This window comes from Amphibalanus amphitrite, unplaced genomic scaffold (assembly GCF_019059575.1).
Source record: "Amphibalanus amphitrite isolate SeventyFive unplaced genomic scaffold, NRLGWU_Aamphi_draft 000652F_arrow, whole genome shotgun sequence".
In the NCBI taxonomy this organism is placed as follows: Eukaryota; Metazoa; Arthropoda; class Thecostraca; order Balanomorpha; family Balanidae; genus Amphibalanus; species Amphibalanus amphitrite.
In genome coordinates, this window is record NW_024882146.1 from 108,389 (window position 1) to 125,152 (window position 16,764).

The 16,764-nt window shown below is 52.3% G+C and overlaps 1 protein-coding gene across 3 annotated transcripts in view; it reads left to right on the forward strand.

Moving 5' to 3' along the window:
- LOC122364009 overlaps nucleotides 1–14,966 on the forward strand; it is a 57,986-nt gene extending 43,020 nt beyond the window's left edge. For all 3 annotated transcript variants that reach the window (XM_043333950.1, XM_043333949.1, XM_043333951.1), the window contains exons 3-9: nucleotides 3,158–3,270; nucleotides 5,097–5,241; nucleotides 8,092–8,371; nucleotides 8,731–8,932; nucleotides 10,540–10,740; nucleotides 13,209–13,334; nucleotides 13,656–14,966. In XM_043333950.1, the coding sequence (XP_043189885.1) occupies nucleotides 3,158–3,270; nucleotides 5,097–5,241; nucleotides 8,092–8,371; nucleotides 8,731–8,932; nucleotides 10,540–10,740; nucleotides 13,209–13,334; nucleotides 13,656–13,853 (1,265 nt within the window). In that variant the 3' untranslated portion in view covers nucleotides 13,854–14,966. The remainder of the gene's footprint in view (nucleotides 1–3,157; nucleotides 3,271–5,096; nucleotides 5,242–8,091; nucleotides 8,372–8,730; nucleotides 8,933–10,539; nucleotides 10,741–13,208; nucleotides 13,335–13,655) is intronic.
- Nucleotides 14,967–16,764: the final 1,798 nt, after the last annotated feature.

The window sequence follows — 16,764 nt, forward strand, 5'->3', positions numbered from 1 at the left end:
TATAATGGAGCGCTGGAAACTATGCCAACATGCAGGAAAACATTCCTACTTTCACATGAATGCAAAAGAGCTTCGTTTTTACTACGCATATCAGCTCGGTGAGCAGAAATGCTTAAGGTGGCGGTGCTCCCCCCGCTTCCCCTATATGTTCATTTATTACCACACATTACCACACTGAGTGTCTGCTTTGACAGCGGTGATATCAGAGCGCGACCAGTTCGCTGGTGCTAGCTGCTACGATGTCGCTCAAAACCAGGGCACTTGTGGTGAACTTGCCGCCGCTTTGATGCGTACAATGATTGCAGCAACACATATACCCTGACGCCATAAAACACAGAGAAAGCACTCTCTGTCACCGTGGTAAGCTCTTGGCGACGTCATTTCCTTCTTGCCGCCTTACATCACACAACACGAAATTCTCACATAAGCTTTGTAGCTGTATGGACGTCACGGAACGGAATCAAAATAAAAACATCAATAAAAAGTGTGGTTCTGACCAAAACTCCACCATGAGATTATTGCGGGCAGATTTCTACTGAAACCGAGTGTTTCTAAGCCGCAACAGCGTAGCATAGCTTAGTGATCATAAAATGCGACTATAGCTATTCAGGTTTCCAGTTCGAGTCCTTCCTTTCAATAAGCAGTTTCAAGCTGCGCTACAAAGCATCAGGAGCTTTTCGGAACCCTCAATTCAACTCACGTCTCACGTTAACAATGCCGTTCGAACAGCTAGAGCAATAGAACCGGGCTGCATTATAATTGCATCGTATACCTTTGTAATCTTCTTTTATCCATCCCCGTCCCACCGAGCACTGATCCTGCCCATCCCATCTCATTTGGCCCCAGCAATCCCGCATCACTACCGTGCCGATCCGTTGTCGTTCCGAAATGCCCACATCTCTCCTGAGCAAGCGCCGAGCCGCTCCAAGTCACGCATGGCTGGTGCGCCGTGCACGCCTGTTATTCCGAACAGCAGGATGTACTCATCCCGTCAGCGCGACGCGTGGCTCTGTGAGAGCGCGTCAAACCAGGTCGCCACACTCTTTTGGCCTCGAAGATAGGTGGAACGCCTTCGATTCGTCCAATTCACTTGGAGGCGTCGAGAGGCGTCTTTTCACGGCGTGGCGTGGCGGCTGATTTCGAGGTTCGGGATTCGGGTCGGACGCGCCGACCGCCCGGGGAAGCCAGCGACCGGAGCGTGTCACCAGGAAGACGGACGAGCAGGAACGGCTGACTGATGCGATGTTCAGCGGCCGCATTACGTATGAGATCGCGAGAAGAGTTGAAGAGGGTGGTTTTGTCACGTCTGGAGGAAAATTGATGACCTTCGTCTCAGGAGAGGCTCAGTTTTCGTAATGCTCGTGACGGACGCCGAAGATGTTCCCTTAGAGGGCGGAAACTGCCGGGGTCTGATACCAGCCATGACATGACAGGACGGTGCGCAGCTGGCGGCTGATTTGGGACGCGTCGACGGACGAAAACACACGATAAATCGTGCTGATCGTGATTAATTGTTGAGGTGTGACGTGTGGCTCGTAATGCGTCTTCTGTCGTTTCCATTTGGCCAAATACGGGCGCACGATCAATTCACAGGCTTGGCTTTCACAGGCATACATAACACATGGTATAGATTTCGGTCTGTCACCCAGAAATGGAAAAAGAAGGCTGCTGGGAATACATAAAGCGCACAGCCTGTGTGCGAATAATTAAATCAAAACATTGCATTGACCTTAACTGTTTCTGTTTCTAAGAAGCCTCAACATTACCAAGATAACGGAGAGGTCATAGGAAGGCCCCTATAGTGCTGGTAGTGTACTAAATTAGTCCGGAAAAGGTCAGCAGGGTGTGCAGAATAGCCGGCTCCGGGGTCTGGAATTACACCATAACTCAGCGGAATAGCATGTCACCATGAACTGCGCGGCGCCTCTCTGGGAGACGGGCGACCTCTCGACCCACTGCGCCATCACCGCTAACGAAGGAGCATATCGTCCACGTGGGACCGCGGTACCGTGGAGGTGAGGTCCGCCGGCAGATTCTCAGGAGCGCGACTTCCGCTGCCGGGTCGGCGCAGTGATCTGACCTCGACCTTGCAACCCTGCCCGCATCGCTACCGCACGCAGCACGTGTGAGAATGACACGGGGTGTCGTGACATGAGGACGTCTGAACCTTGGGGAGGGAGACGTTGGAGGTGGGAGAACAAGATCTTTTGGAGGAGACAGCACTGGCGGCACACTGCACAGAAGCTGAAGTAATAAGATGGTGATGTAATGTCCTTTGAAATCTTGCCCCGTCATAATCAGACTGACAACAATGAGGATAATGGGCAACAAAGAGCTACCGCGCTTCAAAGCCGCTGTGATATGGACCTGGCGTGACTAACACGACTTGCGCGTTTCTTTTTGTAAGTCAAGCGAGTACCATGTAGCCACTTGGCGCGCTCATAAATCCTTATTACCACATCATCTTTTCAGCAGTGCGCGTCGACGTATGGCGTGCATACGAGTATACACCACTGCTCACTGCACTGCCGTCGACCGTCGTCGCATGATGGAACAGACACAGCCTTCCGCGCGGCGGAACCAAAACAAAGCCGATCACAATGGGGGCAACGCGGCGAGTGGTGAGGTGGGCCCACGTCATTCAGCCTTTGATGGCCACCGTTCCGAACTGGCCCTTCCGGTCCGGCCGAGGAATTAGGCACCGGGTGCGGGGTGCTGGGGCGGCAGAGGGGATTACGGCCGCTGAGCCGCTAGTGGGTGCAGTGAGGGGGCACTTTCTCTGGCCGCGCACGCCCGGTGTGGTCATGACGATCGGTGCCGCCGCCACGGGCCACCGCCGGGGACCTGGCGTGACTCTCTCCGGGCCGCGGGCGTGCCCGACCCCGGCCGGCGTCGGCCCTCATCAGCCGGTGACCCGTGACCCCGGCCGGCGACACCCGTCATCAGCTGTCCCGTCACATGATCTCGTGACCCGACGCGAGGGTGTTACCCTTCACAGCCAATTCCGGGCGGTCCACGACCCACCTAATACTCAAACCAGGTTTCGTAAATCACAGACACACACAGTAAATTGAGCCGAAAAACGATCACCCAATATGCAGTGTGGTAATGTCGAGCCACTGCTATGCTGTAGCTGACCGAAGGCGTCTTGTTTCAGGCACGGACCACATCGACGTCAACAACTACATGTCGGTGCTGGATAACGGGATCCTGCTCTGTCGGCTGGCCAAAATCATCGCCGATCGGGCCGCGCACACACATACGCTGACGGTAAGTTGCTGAACTTTGTTGTCACTATAAAGGGCACTTTGAGATGGGCTTCTTTCCTAGGCGATTGAACATAAGTTAGACAAGACATGTTTGCTGTTAAGTAATTGAACTACATTCCCCGAAAAACATTGCAAGGAAACAGAAAACAACAAAGGGTTTGGACACGCATTCCCAGGTCTTCAGAAAAAAATGAGAGATATCTCGGCAGACGGAGAATGAGAGCTACCTGAGGCTCAGCGAGCAGTTTCACAAAACCACACCTACGCACTACGGCCTACAAGTGCGCATCATAAACTGAGGCCGTGCGTTTTTCACGAACAGCGGCTGTGTCATTAGTCGCCTCCGCTGACCGCCTCTGTGGCATCCCGGATGAGAGAGACCATATCCCGTATCCCGCGTCCGTGAGAACGCCAGATTTTCGCCACGAACACGATGTGGTCAGCTTCTGCCATCTAACCGTTCATAATTGCGTCGCCGCAAATGCCGCTGCACTCTCGTTTTCACAACGCCGGCGAAACGCCCGGCTTCGCGTGGTTTGGCGTCTCGACATGCCACCCTCGCATTGTTTCGCCGTCTTTTTACGGAAACATCCGGCGTCACCGACATATTCGGCCCACTTCCAGTTGCATTCTGCTGCGTTTCTTTGGCAGGAAACGAGCGAAAGTTGAACGGCCGTCTTATTGAAAGGCAGGCAGCCTGCGTCGCGAGGCAATAAGCCACTTTGTAACCGGTCTATCAGGGCACAGACCGGCTGCCTAATCAGATCGAACATCTTATATACTTTTTGTCTTTTGCTTGAAAGAACACTTGCGATTTTCTCCGAACCAATCAATCATGACGATAGAAACCGAGGTGAAATGGTATCGCAAAAAAGCGACATAAGTGCGATTGCGTCCATCTTACACAAAACACCAAGCATAACTTGCCGGTCGTTATTACTGAGCCTTTTAGCTCAGTAACCGTAAATCAATGCGGTCTCATAACTGTCGTGAGCCAAAAATTGAACAGTAAAATCACTCAGCCAGGTATGATGTAAAAACGAGTGTCGTAGAGATCGGCATCCTCATACGGAGAAGAGGGTTCAGGGTATCTGATCCACTCGACATGAATGCAGGCGTATCTGCCCGTATCGATGTTCTCTCAATTGTCAGCATAGCTTGAATACTTAGCTATCATATTGCGACTACTCTGGGCTTGTGAAGTCTACTAGGTAGTAGGTGTGATTGTGCTGGTGGAATTTTTCTTCCCATAATTGCAATGTTATGTTCCCGATGGAGTTTTGATGCAACTGTTCCGTATGGAGCTGTATTACGACACATAAATCCCAGCGCAAATCGGTGTCTTACCCCGTTTCGGTGAGTATTTTAGATAAGACATTGCACCACGGAGTGGTATCTAAAACAGAGCATCGCAGTGCCTGGCAGATGGCCCGGTTCCGGGCAGCATTCTGCGCCATAACACCATCTACTCCGTCGTCCGGGGGTGGTGCAGCGGTCCGCGGTCCGACTCGTCTTTGATGGCGAGATACAGGGTCGTTGACAGACCGACACACTACCGGTGGACGCAGACCTCGGGCACTGCAGGCCCCACGCGGTAACACACGCACAGATTAAAGTTAAACTCAACCAAGGGTCAAGAGGGTCGAGTGTTGTCTGTTAAATGCCTCAGGGAGCTCTGGCTCTCAAGGATCAATGGTGCTTCATTGAACAATGGGCATCGATTAGTCCAATGCCACATGATGCGTTCATGAACTGTAGGTTGTCACAATGTCACATGTCACATCCTTCACTGCTCATATTCGCTGACTCGTCCGATCTCTGCTACAGATGCCGCCGCCGACGTTCAAGTTTCGCTGCTGGGACCGAGCTCGGCCAGGAACCTTCTTCGCGAGAGACAACGTCTTTAACTTCCTGCAGTTCTGCAAGCTGGTCGGCTGCCAGGAGAACTTCCTCTTCGAGACGGACGGACTAGGTGGGTCAGCTGAGATGAACGACTCCTTCTCTTCTTTTTTAACTGTATGAATTAATTGATAAATTTAGGCTAATTCAAGCCCACGCCACATCTTCATAGCCCGAATGAATGAATGACAGGAAAAGACCAAAAGTCTCCCGGTGTTCTTTTACGCCATATCGATTATCGAATCTAACGGAGCAGACCCATTTGTTTCAAATCCACCTCGGGCGGGCGATTGACCCCGTTCGATGGCCACCCAGGCTCAGACGCCACCTCCCTCCGATGTTGAGCCCCAAATCGCAGTCATCACCGCCACTCCCGGACCCGGACGCGGCGCCGGCCGCGAGCGATCGCCAAGGTCCGATCACGAAGGACGCCACTGGCCTAGGTGTGGGCGGATCAATATCACCGACGGTATAGATCTAACCATCGACCGTGCACGCTTAGGTGACGTCTCACACTGTCTGTGCACAACACTGTGCACGCTTTGCACAGACGCGGGGCCGTCTGAGTGATACCGTGACGTGTGGTGCCCTCAGGCGACACGCGATTGATTGGTGATAGACCCGTGTCACGCCCCGTGACCACCTGACATACACGAGATGAATCGTGACAAATTCGTGACGTGGCGTGATGGGTTCGTGCCAGATCGTCGCGGGATAGATCGCAGTTAAGAGATGAAGGTTACGATCAAGGTCGTTCCGTCTGCAGGGGAAAGACGGCGCTACATAAATCTCATAAACAATATTTATAACACGATCTCTCTGGATGAAACTCCGCCGCGCCATGCTCTGGCGCCGCAGGATCATGATGTACGGCGTCGCGAGTCGAGGCTCGGCCGTCCGGGCAGCCTCGATAAAACCATAACGCACCGTGACGACACGAGCGACGCCTCGCCGTCACGGCGAGTGTGATAACGAGGAATCGTGACGCTGTACGGGTGGTCCACGGGTCACCCGGCGGTGCGGGGGTCACATCAGATCACCGCCTCACGCCAGGCGCCGAGTCGTGACGGTCCGACACCCGTTCGTCACCTGGGTGGACGTCTAAATATAGCAGACTGAAGCCACAAGAGGACAGTGGAGAAGCCGACCATCGGCCATGACCCCTAGACAGAACAGGAGCGACGGCTGTGACGACGTTAGGTGGTTAGTTCGGGGCAGTCTCGGAGCGATGTCGGGCCGATGTGAGCTCTGTGGAAGACGCTCATGGCGTTGTCCGTCGCTGTCCGTCGCCGTCGCCCAGGGCCGGGGCACTGACATCGGACGGACGTTCTCACGCGGCAGACGCTGGCACGTGAATTATGGAGCGATTTGTCAGTGTGCGTCGGTAGCGTAAACAACTCCAAGCGACAAACAGTCCCAGTACTTGGCGACCGGCGCGCACGAACCCGGGACATCGGGGGTTCGGTCGAAGAAGGCGATGCGCGAGTTCAAGTTAAACGTCCTGGCGTCGATCAAGGAAAAGGTCCGCACTAAACTATCGGCTCTTGCTTGGTAAATGTTTGAAAAGCTGATCTGAGTGTGAGAAGAAGGATGTTTTGACAAGATGTGGTTTGCTGGCTCACGCAGAAATTCGCCACCATGTAGGTGGTCATAAATAATGGATGATTCTCACGCTACGCTCCAAGTATTCAAACATATGCCTGGTTAACCGACTTGCTAATAACTGATGATGAGCTCCAGAAAGCCACGGAAACTCGCCGAAGGAGTCGTCCTACATCTGAATAACAACGCAAATCGTTTTACTTATCTGATTCAGAAAATAAAACGCACAAATAACCAGCCCATCAAACGTTACAAATCGGTTGACTAAAGTCTGAACGTCAAAAGATGGGACAAACGGAGGAGTTTTACGTATGAATAAAACGTTCGAGTAGATTTACGCGATATCCTCCCCTGCACCAGAACACTCGTTCTATGAACAGGCACAGATGACGTATCGCTGAAAGTGCACATGTTTGTTGTGATATAAACGACAGGGTGACAAGAGCCAGTACATCCCTTCAACAGTCGCTAAGTGACCAGATTATTCGCCGAAAGCCGCGTCAGGAAGCCTGCTGATAGACGATGGATCAATGGCCCGGCCGTCAAAACGACTGTCTGTCGTACCTAACTACTATATAACGTCAACAGTCGCGATGCAGTGATGATTCAGTCGACACGTACTCTCTCGCTCACTCCTCAGAGCGTAAGTACAAGCTGAGCTTGCTTCATACTGAACGTAAGCGGCACCGTCTATTCTCACAAAGCTATACGTTCACGGCGTACATTGAAGGTGGATGATGTGAAGGTGGATGTAGACATATTATAGAAAGTAGATACTCGCATTATCGCTAGACAAGTGTACTGGGTAGACACGGAGCCAATGTGAAACAGACATACAGAGTCAGACATCTATCTTTTATACAGATGTCAATGAGTCAGTCTCGTAATCAAATCCCAGGGCCTATAGGCGATCACTGATACTATCTCATCAAGAACGTGAGTCCACTCGGACAGATTGCTGAGCAATCTATTTGGATCTGCGAGCCGTGACCCATTGACACAAAACTTGGCACGCATGGTAGCGATATTACACGACTCAATGTGCCTTATCGTAGCCTACATGCCTGGCCTATCTGACCCTTATATGCAATCCCCTACCTAGTACTGCCATACCTAATCAGCACGACCTCTCACAAACTCATGTGACTTTCACGTCACAGACGATGCGTGTATGTAGCTTGGGCTATGCTGAAGCGCTTTTGCGCCGTCACATTACAATAACGTCAGAAGGAATCAATCATTTCCTAAATGTAGATGACCAATGGCAATGTCTCCTTTGCACCCCCTCTCGTACTCTAACCCCTACTGTCTCTCTCCCCAGTTCTACACACAGCTCCGCGCGGTGTGCTGCTATGCCTTCTGGAGCTGGGCCGGCACACGAGCACCTACGTGGAGCCGCCGACCCTGGTTCGCCTGGAGCAGGAGATCGAGGAGCAGGAGCGGATGGCGGCCGTGCGCGAGGGATCCGACTCGGGCTACTCGGACACGAACCAGGAGCGCGAGCGTAGCGCCGAGAGGGACGTGCTGGACGCCCGCTCGCCGCGGCCCACGTCACTCATTCCAGTCAGGAGGAGGAAGAGCGGCTCCCAGCGCAGGGGCGGGTAAGTAAAGGGGGGGGGGGGTAGGAGCGGGGTGATTGGGGTTTATGGACTTGCTGGGAATAGGTCTGTTACCGAAGGGGAGGGGAGGGAAAGAGGAGGTCGAGAACGGAGTCGGGTATATGATGTCTCATTGAAGAAGCGAGGATCGCTACTAACGGTACAGCTGGAGAGTACGGCTGACCGATGTGCCCATTCATGCGAAAACTGTTATATGGTGCCACAAAGAAAAAGTCCTAGTTGCCAAAAACTGTGCTAAGTTGTCAGCCATTGCATGCCGACAGCGGACTCACGAACACTCCATGAAAACATTGCCACCCTCGTCAGTCCACCCCGTTTTCTGACACCCTCCCCTCCCGCAGGACCACCTCGATGCCGGCGTCCGCGCTGACCTCTCCGGCCCACCACCGGTCCACGCCACGTCTGTCGGTGGCAGGAGCACCCTCGGGCGCCTGTACCCCGTCCCGCATACCGCGACCGCAGGGGGGCCGGGCGCACCTGGTCAGGGTGAAGATGGCACTGCACAACAGCGGCGCCGGAGCCGGCACCGGCGGCGTGCTCACGGTGAGAGGGGAGAGAGGGGATAGGGAAGAGGGAGGAAACTGGAGAGGGAGGAATATAGATAAATCAAGAGACAAGTTGTTTCATGAAATATCAGGTTCTGGGATAGGTGGGTTCATGTAGAAAACATGACTTGCGTTCTTATTGAGATTTAGTCTGAACATCACTCGTAGCTGGAAGCCGGGAAGACATTATAAAATGGGTAGTTAGCTGAGAGCACAAGATGGGTCACATTCTGGGTGGTTCCGAGTTCGGACACCCCTCATTTCGTTCCTATCTCATGCACATGGCGGCCTGATTTGCCCACAGAATGGTGGCTGATGGGGACTGGGAAGGCTAAATGAGATCAATCGATTAACCGCAGCATTGGTTCGGCAGGTGTTTCATTAATTGGTTCAAATACCATGTGGGAATGTCATTAGCATAATAATTGTGGCATTCGAAGCGTGAAATCCGATTATTCTAGCTCGGAGATACTATTGGGAAACGTAGGATTTCATAACAAATGCAAAGGTAATCGCTTCAGCGTTCATCGAACACCAAATGCGTGCGGACATTCAATCCAGACATTTACGAAACGAAACAAATTTGATCAAAATAACCGCATTTACTTCACTTCCTTGGGAAATTCCGCCCTGTGTTGCAAAGATGAATCCATTTGAAATGGGATATTGATCCCGGAAGTGACATTAATGCAGCTCTGCCAGTCGACCGGCCTCGTAAATACCCCATCTCCCAGAACTTGTTAAAATACGGCGCATCCAGCCGGCACAGCGCGGCGGCAAGTCCGCCGACTGCTGCCGTCAGAAGTTGCTCTCCAGGCCGTGTCGGCAGGTACAGAGCGGCCGAGGAGGTCCGGGTCGATTCCGGAAGGCCCAGTTCACCTCTCCCAGCCGACCAGCTCGTCGGATCTGCCCAGGCACCTCCGCCTGCGGGCCGCCGGGGTCTCTGGGACCGAGTGCTCACCCTCGGCCCGCCAGCGGTGCTCTCACACACCCACTCGAGGGCAGCAGATGACCTCTCTTCCCAGCATCGCAGGAGGACGTATTGATCGCACCCCTAAGGTCCGGCCGGAGCTGGCGACGGGCCGGAGCCGACAGGGCGATGGAAGCGGTCACGCCACCACAGGGGAGGGATTTATGCATTAGATGATTAAAGGGAGCGCATCACTGTGAGAGACAACTGGCTGATTTGGCTGTGACCGGGCGGCAGGTCACTGCAACCAGTTACATAGCAAGCAGTAGTCTCTGCAGCCTGTGGATGACATTTAAATCGAGTTCAAATAGACTGCCATTTATGAACATTATTTTACCAACCAGAGCAGCCGGACTTGGATGGGCCTCTACTGCATCCCCATTTTTAGAAGCGACTTTAATGCAGCCATAATTAACCATAATGCAGTCATTCGTAATTCATAACCACTGTCGCCGCCAGAACACGTTACGTTAGCAGCACGGCCGTTTTCACTCCATCGCTCATAATTCATCATAACCCTTCCACGCCACGGCTACCGACCAGTCACCCTGTCAGCTCCCTCTGACTGCCCCTCGCTCCCTCTAACCGCTCCTCTTTCCCTCTGACGGGGCTCTTCTGACCCTCCCCTCCCTCAGACCGAGGAGCGGACACAGCAGCTGCGGGAGCGGCTCCACCAGCTGGAGATGAGGGAGGCGAGCAGCTCGACGCCGCGCCGGCCGCACGCGCGGGCCAGCACGCCGGCCAGCTCGAGCTCGGTGGCGAGCACGCCCACCTGCCGTACCCCGACCCACGGCCACCTCTCGTCCAGCGGCGAGAACAGCCTGCTCGATAAAAAGGTACGGCACGACGGCGATCCCCCCACGGGGATGATCAAAAAGATGATCAGGATGATCAGGATGATCAGGATCAAAAACGGGGATGAGAACGCATGTGGGTGTATCGTTGAATTAGGTTATCAGTAAAAACTGAGCGGGTCGAGAGAGGCGTGGTACGGTAAATAATGCAGACAGCAATATCAGTCGGAGACAGCACGTGCAGACACTCTGTCCGCGTTATGGAGACTGATGGGAGAGCGGGGCCGGATAAATCGAAACATTCATCTTGTAAGATCCGCCTGGGAACGGTACTTTCGGCTAAAACGGGACCAGTCAGGGTGAATTGGTGAATAAGTGAGATGCATTTCGCGACTTCTAGCTCGGTAGCCTTGGCATGAACAGATGAATAAATCGGCCGGAATGGAACATGGAAAAATGAAGTGGCCGACGAGGATTCCTGTGGAATTGGAACCATTTCTAGCTGGTGCATACTCAACAAGTCGAGGCAGTGTCGGTTCTTTCCATATTTCTGTCTTGAGCCATTTATTCACCAGTTGAAAAATTGCTAACGACCCAAAGTTCAAACGGAAAGTTTAAGAAAATGGCACCCCACCCTTCGCAATTTAACTTTGGCCAGTTTCGAAATGAGAAAACGAGCGAACAGGGCGACTTGATAATAATGTTGCTAGGGCACGGGGAGCAAAGTTCTAGAAATAAAACCGGAGGCATCATCGGGCACTGGGCCATTCGATGCAGTGGATAGAAGCGGCAGCAGTCGCCGAAGGTGATCAGTGTGTGGGTCAACTGTTTGTGCTGTGCAGAACTGAACGAGCCAGTGCGCCGATGTGTTGCATTTAGTTTCCGCAGCAGCAGTCGTTGACATAAAGAAACAAGAGTTCACTTCAATTCAACAGGTGATAAATTGAAGAAGGCAAAGTTGAGATTCGTCCGATTAGCTATATGTAGCATGGTCACTGGTCAGTTCAGCGAATTATGCTACTTCGATGCTACTCTAAAGATAGTTGATGCTACAAGATGCTCATATTCGAAAAGAAATTTAACTGAGAGAACATTGAAGAATCTGAAATGTTGACCCCATCAAGAGCCGAGACAGGAATTCTGATCAATGCCAAATCTAGCAAAAGAGGTTTGCCCAAAGCCGACGTAAAACCCGCATCACCAAAACTCACCAATCCATCTAACCACTTCCCATCATCCAACGGCCGTCCCGTCCTCCACCCGCGCGCCGCGCTCCACCTGCGCCTCATCTGCCACGAGCTCTACCAGTGCAGTGTGCGCGCGTCTGACCATCTGCAGCAAGTTGAGCACAGTGTGTGCATGATGGAACGCCGGCTGAAGCACTTCGGGGAGGATCTGACCGCGTCCGACGAGCAGCTGACACTTCTTACGTCTCAGATGGCTGAGGTTGAGGAGGTCGATAGGGCTTGAGGACTGAGCTGAGATCTGGTGATCAACCCGATAAACGGTTCATTATATCAGACGTTTCACGCGACTGCCTGCCGGAAGACCAGCCCAGGTAACGGGAAAAACGCAAATATAATCATAAATGCAATAAGTTTCTTCGTGACAGGTCGAAGTCCACATCATTTTCACATACGAAAAATGTTGCGAGATAAGATCTAAGCTTCTCCAAGCCATTCATGCATGGAAAACCTCCCGGCAGCACTCACCCCGAGAGCGGCTTCCTTTCAATTAAAACTCATTCTCGCTCCGTCGCGCGGCCTTTTCACGCTGCCAGCCTTTGAAGCCCGACTCCCAGAGGCGCATGGAGCCAATGGTCGCGGAGCACAAAAAGGCCCAGTCGGCGACGGGCGGACAATGGGCCGCTGGAGCTAGTGGCGGCTCGGTGAGACCGACGGGCCGGTCCCAGTCCGTATGGCTGGACTCAGTTAGACCGTTAAAACCGCTACAGTGTAAGATGTATTTTAGAAGGTAGAAGAAACCGCTAAGGCGCGTTAACGAATATGTTTGTCATTGCTGTGTTACAAGGGTGATTAAATTTGTGATATGATATTAATACCGCCATATTCATTTAGGGAACCGACATACCAACACAGGGCAAACTGCACTAACGCTTCAACTAAATGAAAATGATTGCACCACGCCCGTCTGGGCGTTGCCCGGTTGTAAATCACCGTACTGATTTATGAATTGTTTTCGTCCTGTCACCTGAGTTAGCTTGTATTGTCACCAGCCCGTGTTGTGAACCAAACACCCACTGTTCGAACAGGCAACCTATATCGACGAGAATTTTAACGACCCGCCGGAGTAACAGCGTGTGACCTTGAAGTCGCATCTCCCTCGCTACATGCTTACACCATAAATCACTCCTCCAGTCCTACCACGGCGCTAACTCAATGACCCCGACTGCGACCTCCCTACGACCTTTCTGTGACCTCTTTGTGACCCGGTATGGAGACCTGTGACCTCTGTGACCGTGTGTTGACCTGTGACCCCGCGTGCCGCAGGTGCAGGAGATGGTTGAAGAGTCGGCGGCCGGCTGCAAGTGTCGCACCAACTGCATGGCCGAAGTACAGCTCAGACGGGTGGCAGAGGGGCAGTACAACGTCGCAGGACGCACCGTTTTCATACGGGTCAGTAACGTGTGGCTTTGAGGCTATAGTGTGATTTTTCGGTTCCATAACCATATGCAGTCTAATCTGAACAAACAAATAACTTCAATGAGGCAGAAATATTTCGAAACCCTTCCCATTGAACTCCACAAAATAACCGTTGACGGCAAAACAATGTTGTCATTTTTTGCTACGTTACCTACGTTACATTACTTCAATGTTCATCAGAAAAAAATGTAAAACAAATTGTGAGGTCGTCGGAAGGGCAAATTTACTACGAACTTGTCTTGTTGATCTTATTGAACGAATCAATCTTGCTGACCGTCCGTTTCCCTTCCGCAGCTGCTGAAGGGCCGTCATGTGATGGTTCGTGTGGGCGGCGGCTGGGACACTCTGGAGCACTTCCTGAGCCGACACGACCCGTGCCAGTCGGCCACGCTGCCTGGCTCGCTGGCCACGGGCGACAGTGACACCACCGAGATGTTCCTGCGCCTGCCGGCCACACCGCGCACCCGCTGCCAGGTGCCCTCCAACGGCTGAGCGGCCGGCTGGCCGGCGGTCGGTCCACGACACGGGTGTGATGACCGCGGCCCGGCCAGCGGCCGAGGTGGCCGCCGCGCCGGTGGACAATATTCTCAGCAGCCAATTCCAGTAGAGTTCCGTAGAGAGCACGTAGCTGGACGCTCTCCGGTTGTGACAGTCTTGTGGCGGGCGGTGCTATGCGCTGGGACACGGCGAACCGTGAGGCCGAAGCGCAGAGTTACCGGGTGGGCTGCTGGCAGGCGGCCGCAGCTGACGTTAAATCGAGCAGGGCTCAATAGCAGACCATAGCCAATAGCTTGCGAATCTCGGACACACCATTGTGCATATTTAGCTCCTTATAGTCAAACTTCAGTGCTTCGGAACCGCAGTAATAATCCCCTAAAACATTGCCCTTGCGTCGGTCGTCGGCGCTGCGCATCCCTCCCCCCCCCCCCCCAAGAAACCTACTTAGTGACGGCCGTCTATAGGAATACTGCCACGCGTCTGTTTCCCCAAGCCACAGGAGAGGCCCACCCAGAACGACGTGATAGTGATGCCAGCCACGAGCGTGAACGGTGCAATCTTCGGCGCGCAGGTGCGCCGTGTTTGTCTCTCCCTGCGCCGACGGCGGTAGGTGCCCGCCGCGTACATAGCTTGTCAAGATGCCATATAGGTGTGTTATGTTGCTCGCCGCCCCTTCAGGCGGAATCAGTTGGTTGTTCTTTCGTCAGGGTAGGTCAGGAGACCGACGCTCTTAGCTGCGCGTCATAATTCGCGCAGGACAGGCACGAATGCGCAGGTATGAGTGCGCAGAGTGAGAGAGTTGAGTTTTCAAAGTGAGTTGAGTTTGAAGCGAATGTTTGAGACGGTTGTGGAGCGCGGTAAGGGTGTTGAATGTTGATGTTGACTTCTTTGCAGCTAACAGGACGAGTTTAGACCGGGGCCAGGCTGAGTCCCAGGAAGTCGTACGTACTCGCTATACATTGCTGTTGTTTGTAATGCCATTTGAGGGACGGGAGGGATGTCGATGGGTCGTTTGAAGCGCATACATTCGCAGAAACATGCCGCATTTGTTTATATTCGGAAGGTTTAACTACTTGTACAATAAATACATAATAGGTTTCTGATGCATTATTGTTTGTGAGTGACGGGGCGAATCGGTGAGAGCTACGCTACACGTATGCTGAAGAAATTGAGTGTTTAATTACAGCTGAATTGAAACGAAAAATAATTTCCGTCAGGCTAAGAAAGGAAGAAAAAAAATGCGGCTGGGTAGAACAAAGAGATGAAACACCGCATCCTGAAATGAATTTTTCTGGACTAATATGCCATAGAAACGTGCAGGATTCCTTTGCGACGAAATGAACGGCAATTCACGAGAGACAAAAAGAGAAATAAAAAGGAACGCAACAAAATATGCAGCAGTCCCACGAAAATTTGTTGCTGTTTTGACTGCGCTGCCTTCATCGCCTGCCAGCATCCGATCTCGTCTAGACAGCGTTTTTCAGCGATGTCAGACAGCGATCGAATCCAAACATAATCAATGCAACCGTCAGCATTGGGCCCACATAATAACCCGCATTTGTTGGGACTATAGTGACCTAAATGCGACCTACCGGCGAATGAGGGTCACAAACAGACATGTGACAACTTCCGCGTAAGTCCAGGAACTCGCACTAATTCTACAGGAATCCATAGAACGCGCCGAGTCCGCAGGAACCCATCGAACCCCGTGGGTCACACTGATTCGCGACAAACCGCACACACTAACAAATGACGCCGAACAATATCCTAATTGACATCAGATGAAAACACAATGCAACGGAGGGGAGTGCCTATCTCACTAAGCCCTTCAATCAACACGACTGGTTGATAGATGAGTGTTGCGACAGAGAGGAGGGGACGCAGAGGAGGGGAGAATCGAGAGCGACAGACGCAGACGCCGACGTCGCAGATCCCCGTCAGACAATAAATGTCGAGTCGGGAAGGAGATGAGATATCGTCCAGTCGCGGCGCGGGCTACTCGCCATTCCGCGGAATTGGCAGTAGTTGAGCGAGCGGAACCCACGTGGTAAGAGCTCTCTCGTCCTGATAAAAGCTTGCAAAGTCTAGTTATTTGTTCCAAAGGAGACATTTTGACGGTGGAAGTGGAAAATAGAAATGGCGAATATGTGTTCTTGAAGGTCAAACGAGCACGTGGAGTTACCAGCCAATACATGCTTAGATGCATTGAATAAAAAAAAACGGCGACACAAAAACATACGGGTCATTAGCGTATGTAATAGAAGAAATAAAGAGAACGTGTGTGGGATTGTGGCACTGTAATGCCTCGGTGTAAGTTAAGAAAGACAACGACTTGCCGATAACCCTCTTCTTGTCTTCATTGCATTACAGGGTGTCCCATAAGTTCGTTCTCACCTAAATTTTACGTTTTTAGACTCTCTTGCTTAAAGGCACGCGCAAATTGGTTCGTAACTGAGCTTACGTGGTTGCCATGGCTGGTAGAAATATGCTCCACAGTAGCTAATTTCTGTAGACAAAATAGTTTTTGCTAGAGAGCCCGCTTCCTACAGAGACGGCTAGCGCCGCAACATAGAGGTCTCCGATACGGGTACGTCTCATTATTTAGTCAACACGTGACCATTCGCGACGATTGAGGGTGATTGAGGCCTACTAGTCTGTAGCCAATGCCCATCGCTAACTGGACGCACAGTCAGAAAGTGATGCCGATGATTTGTCGGGAGTCAATCACTGCAAGTTTATCCTCTTTCCAGTCAGCCCTCAGGAGTGAGCCAAGTGGCCAAAACTGTGTGGCGCCAAATTGGCCATCAAAATGGTCAAAGGGTTAGAAAGTTGGTAAGCAGACTTTTCAGGATGGATTACCAGCTGTCTAAGAGTGTTCTTTCGGGGTACATAACTCAATGTGACT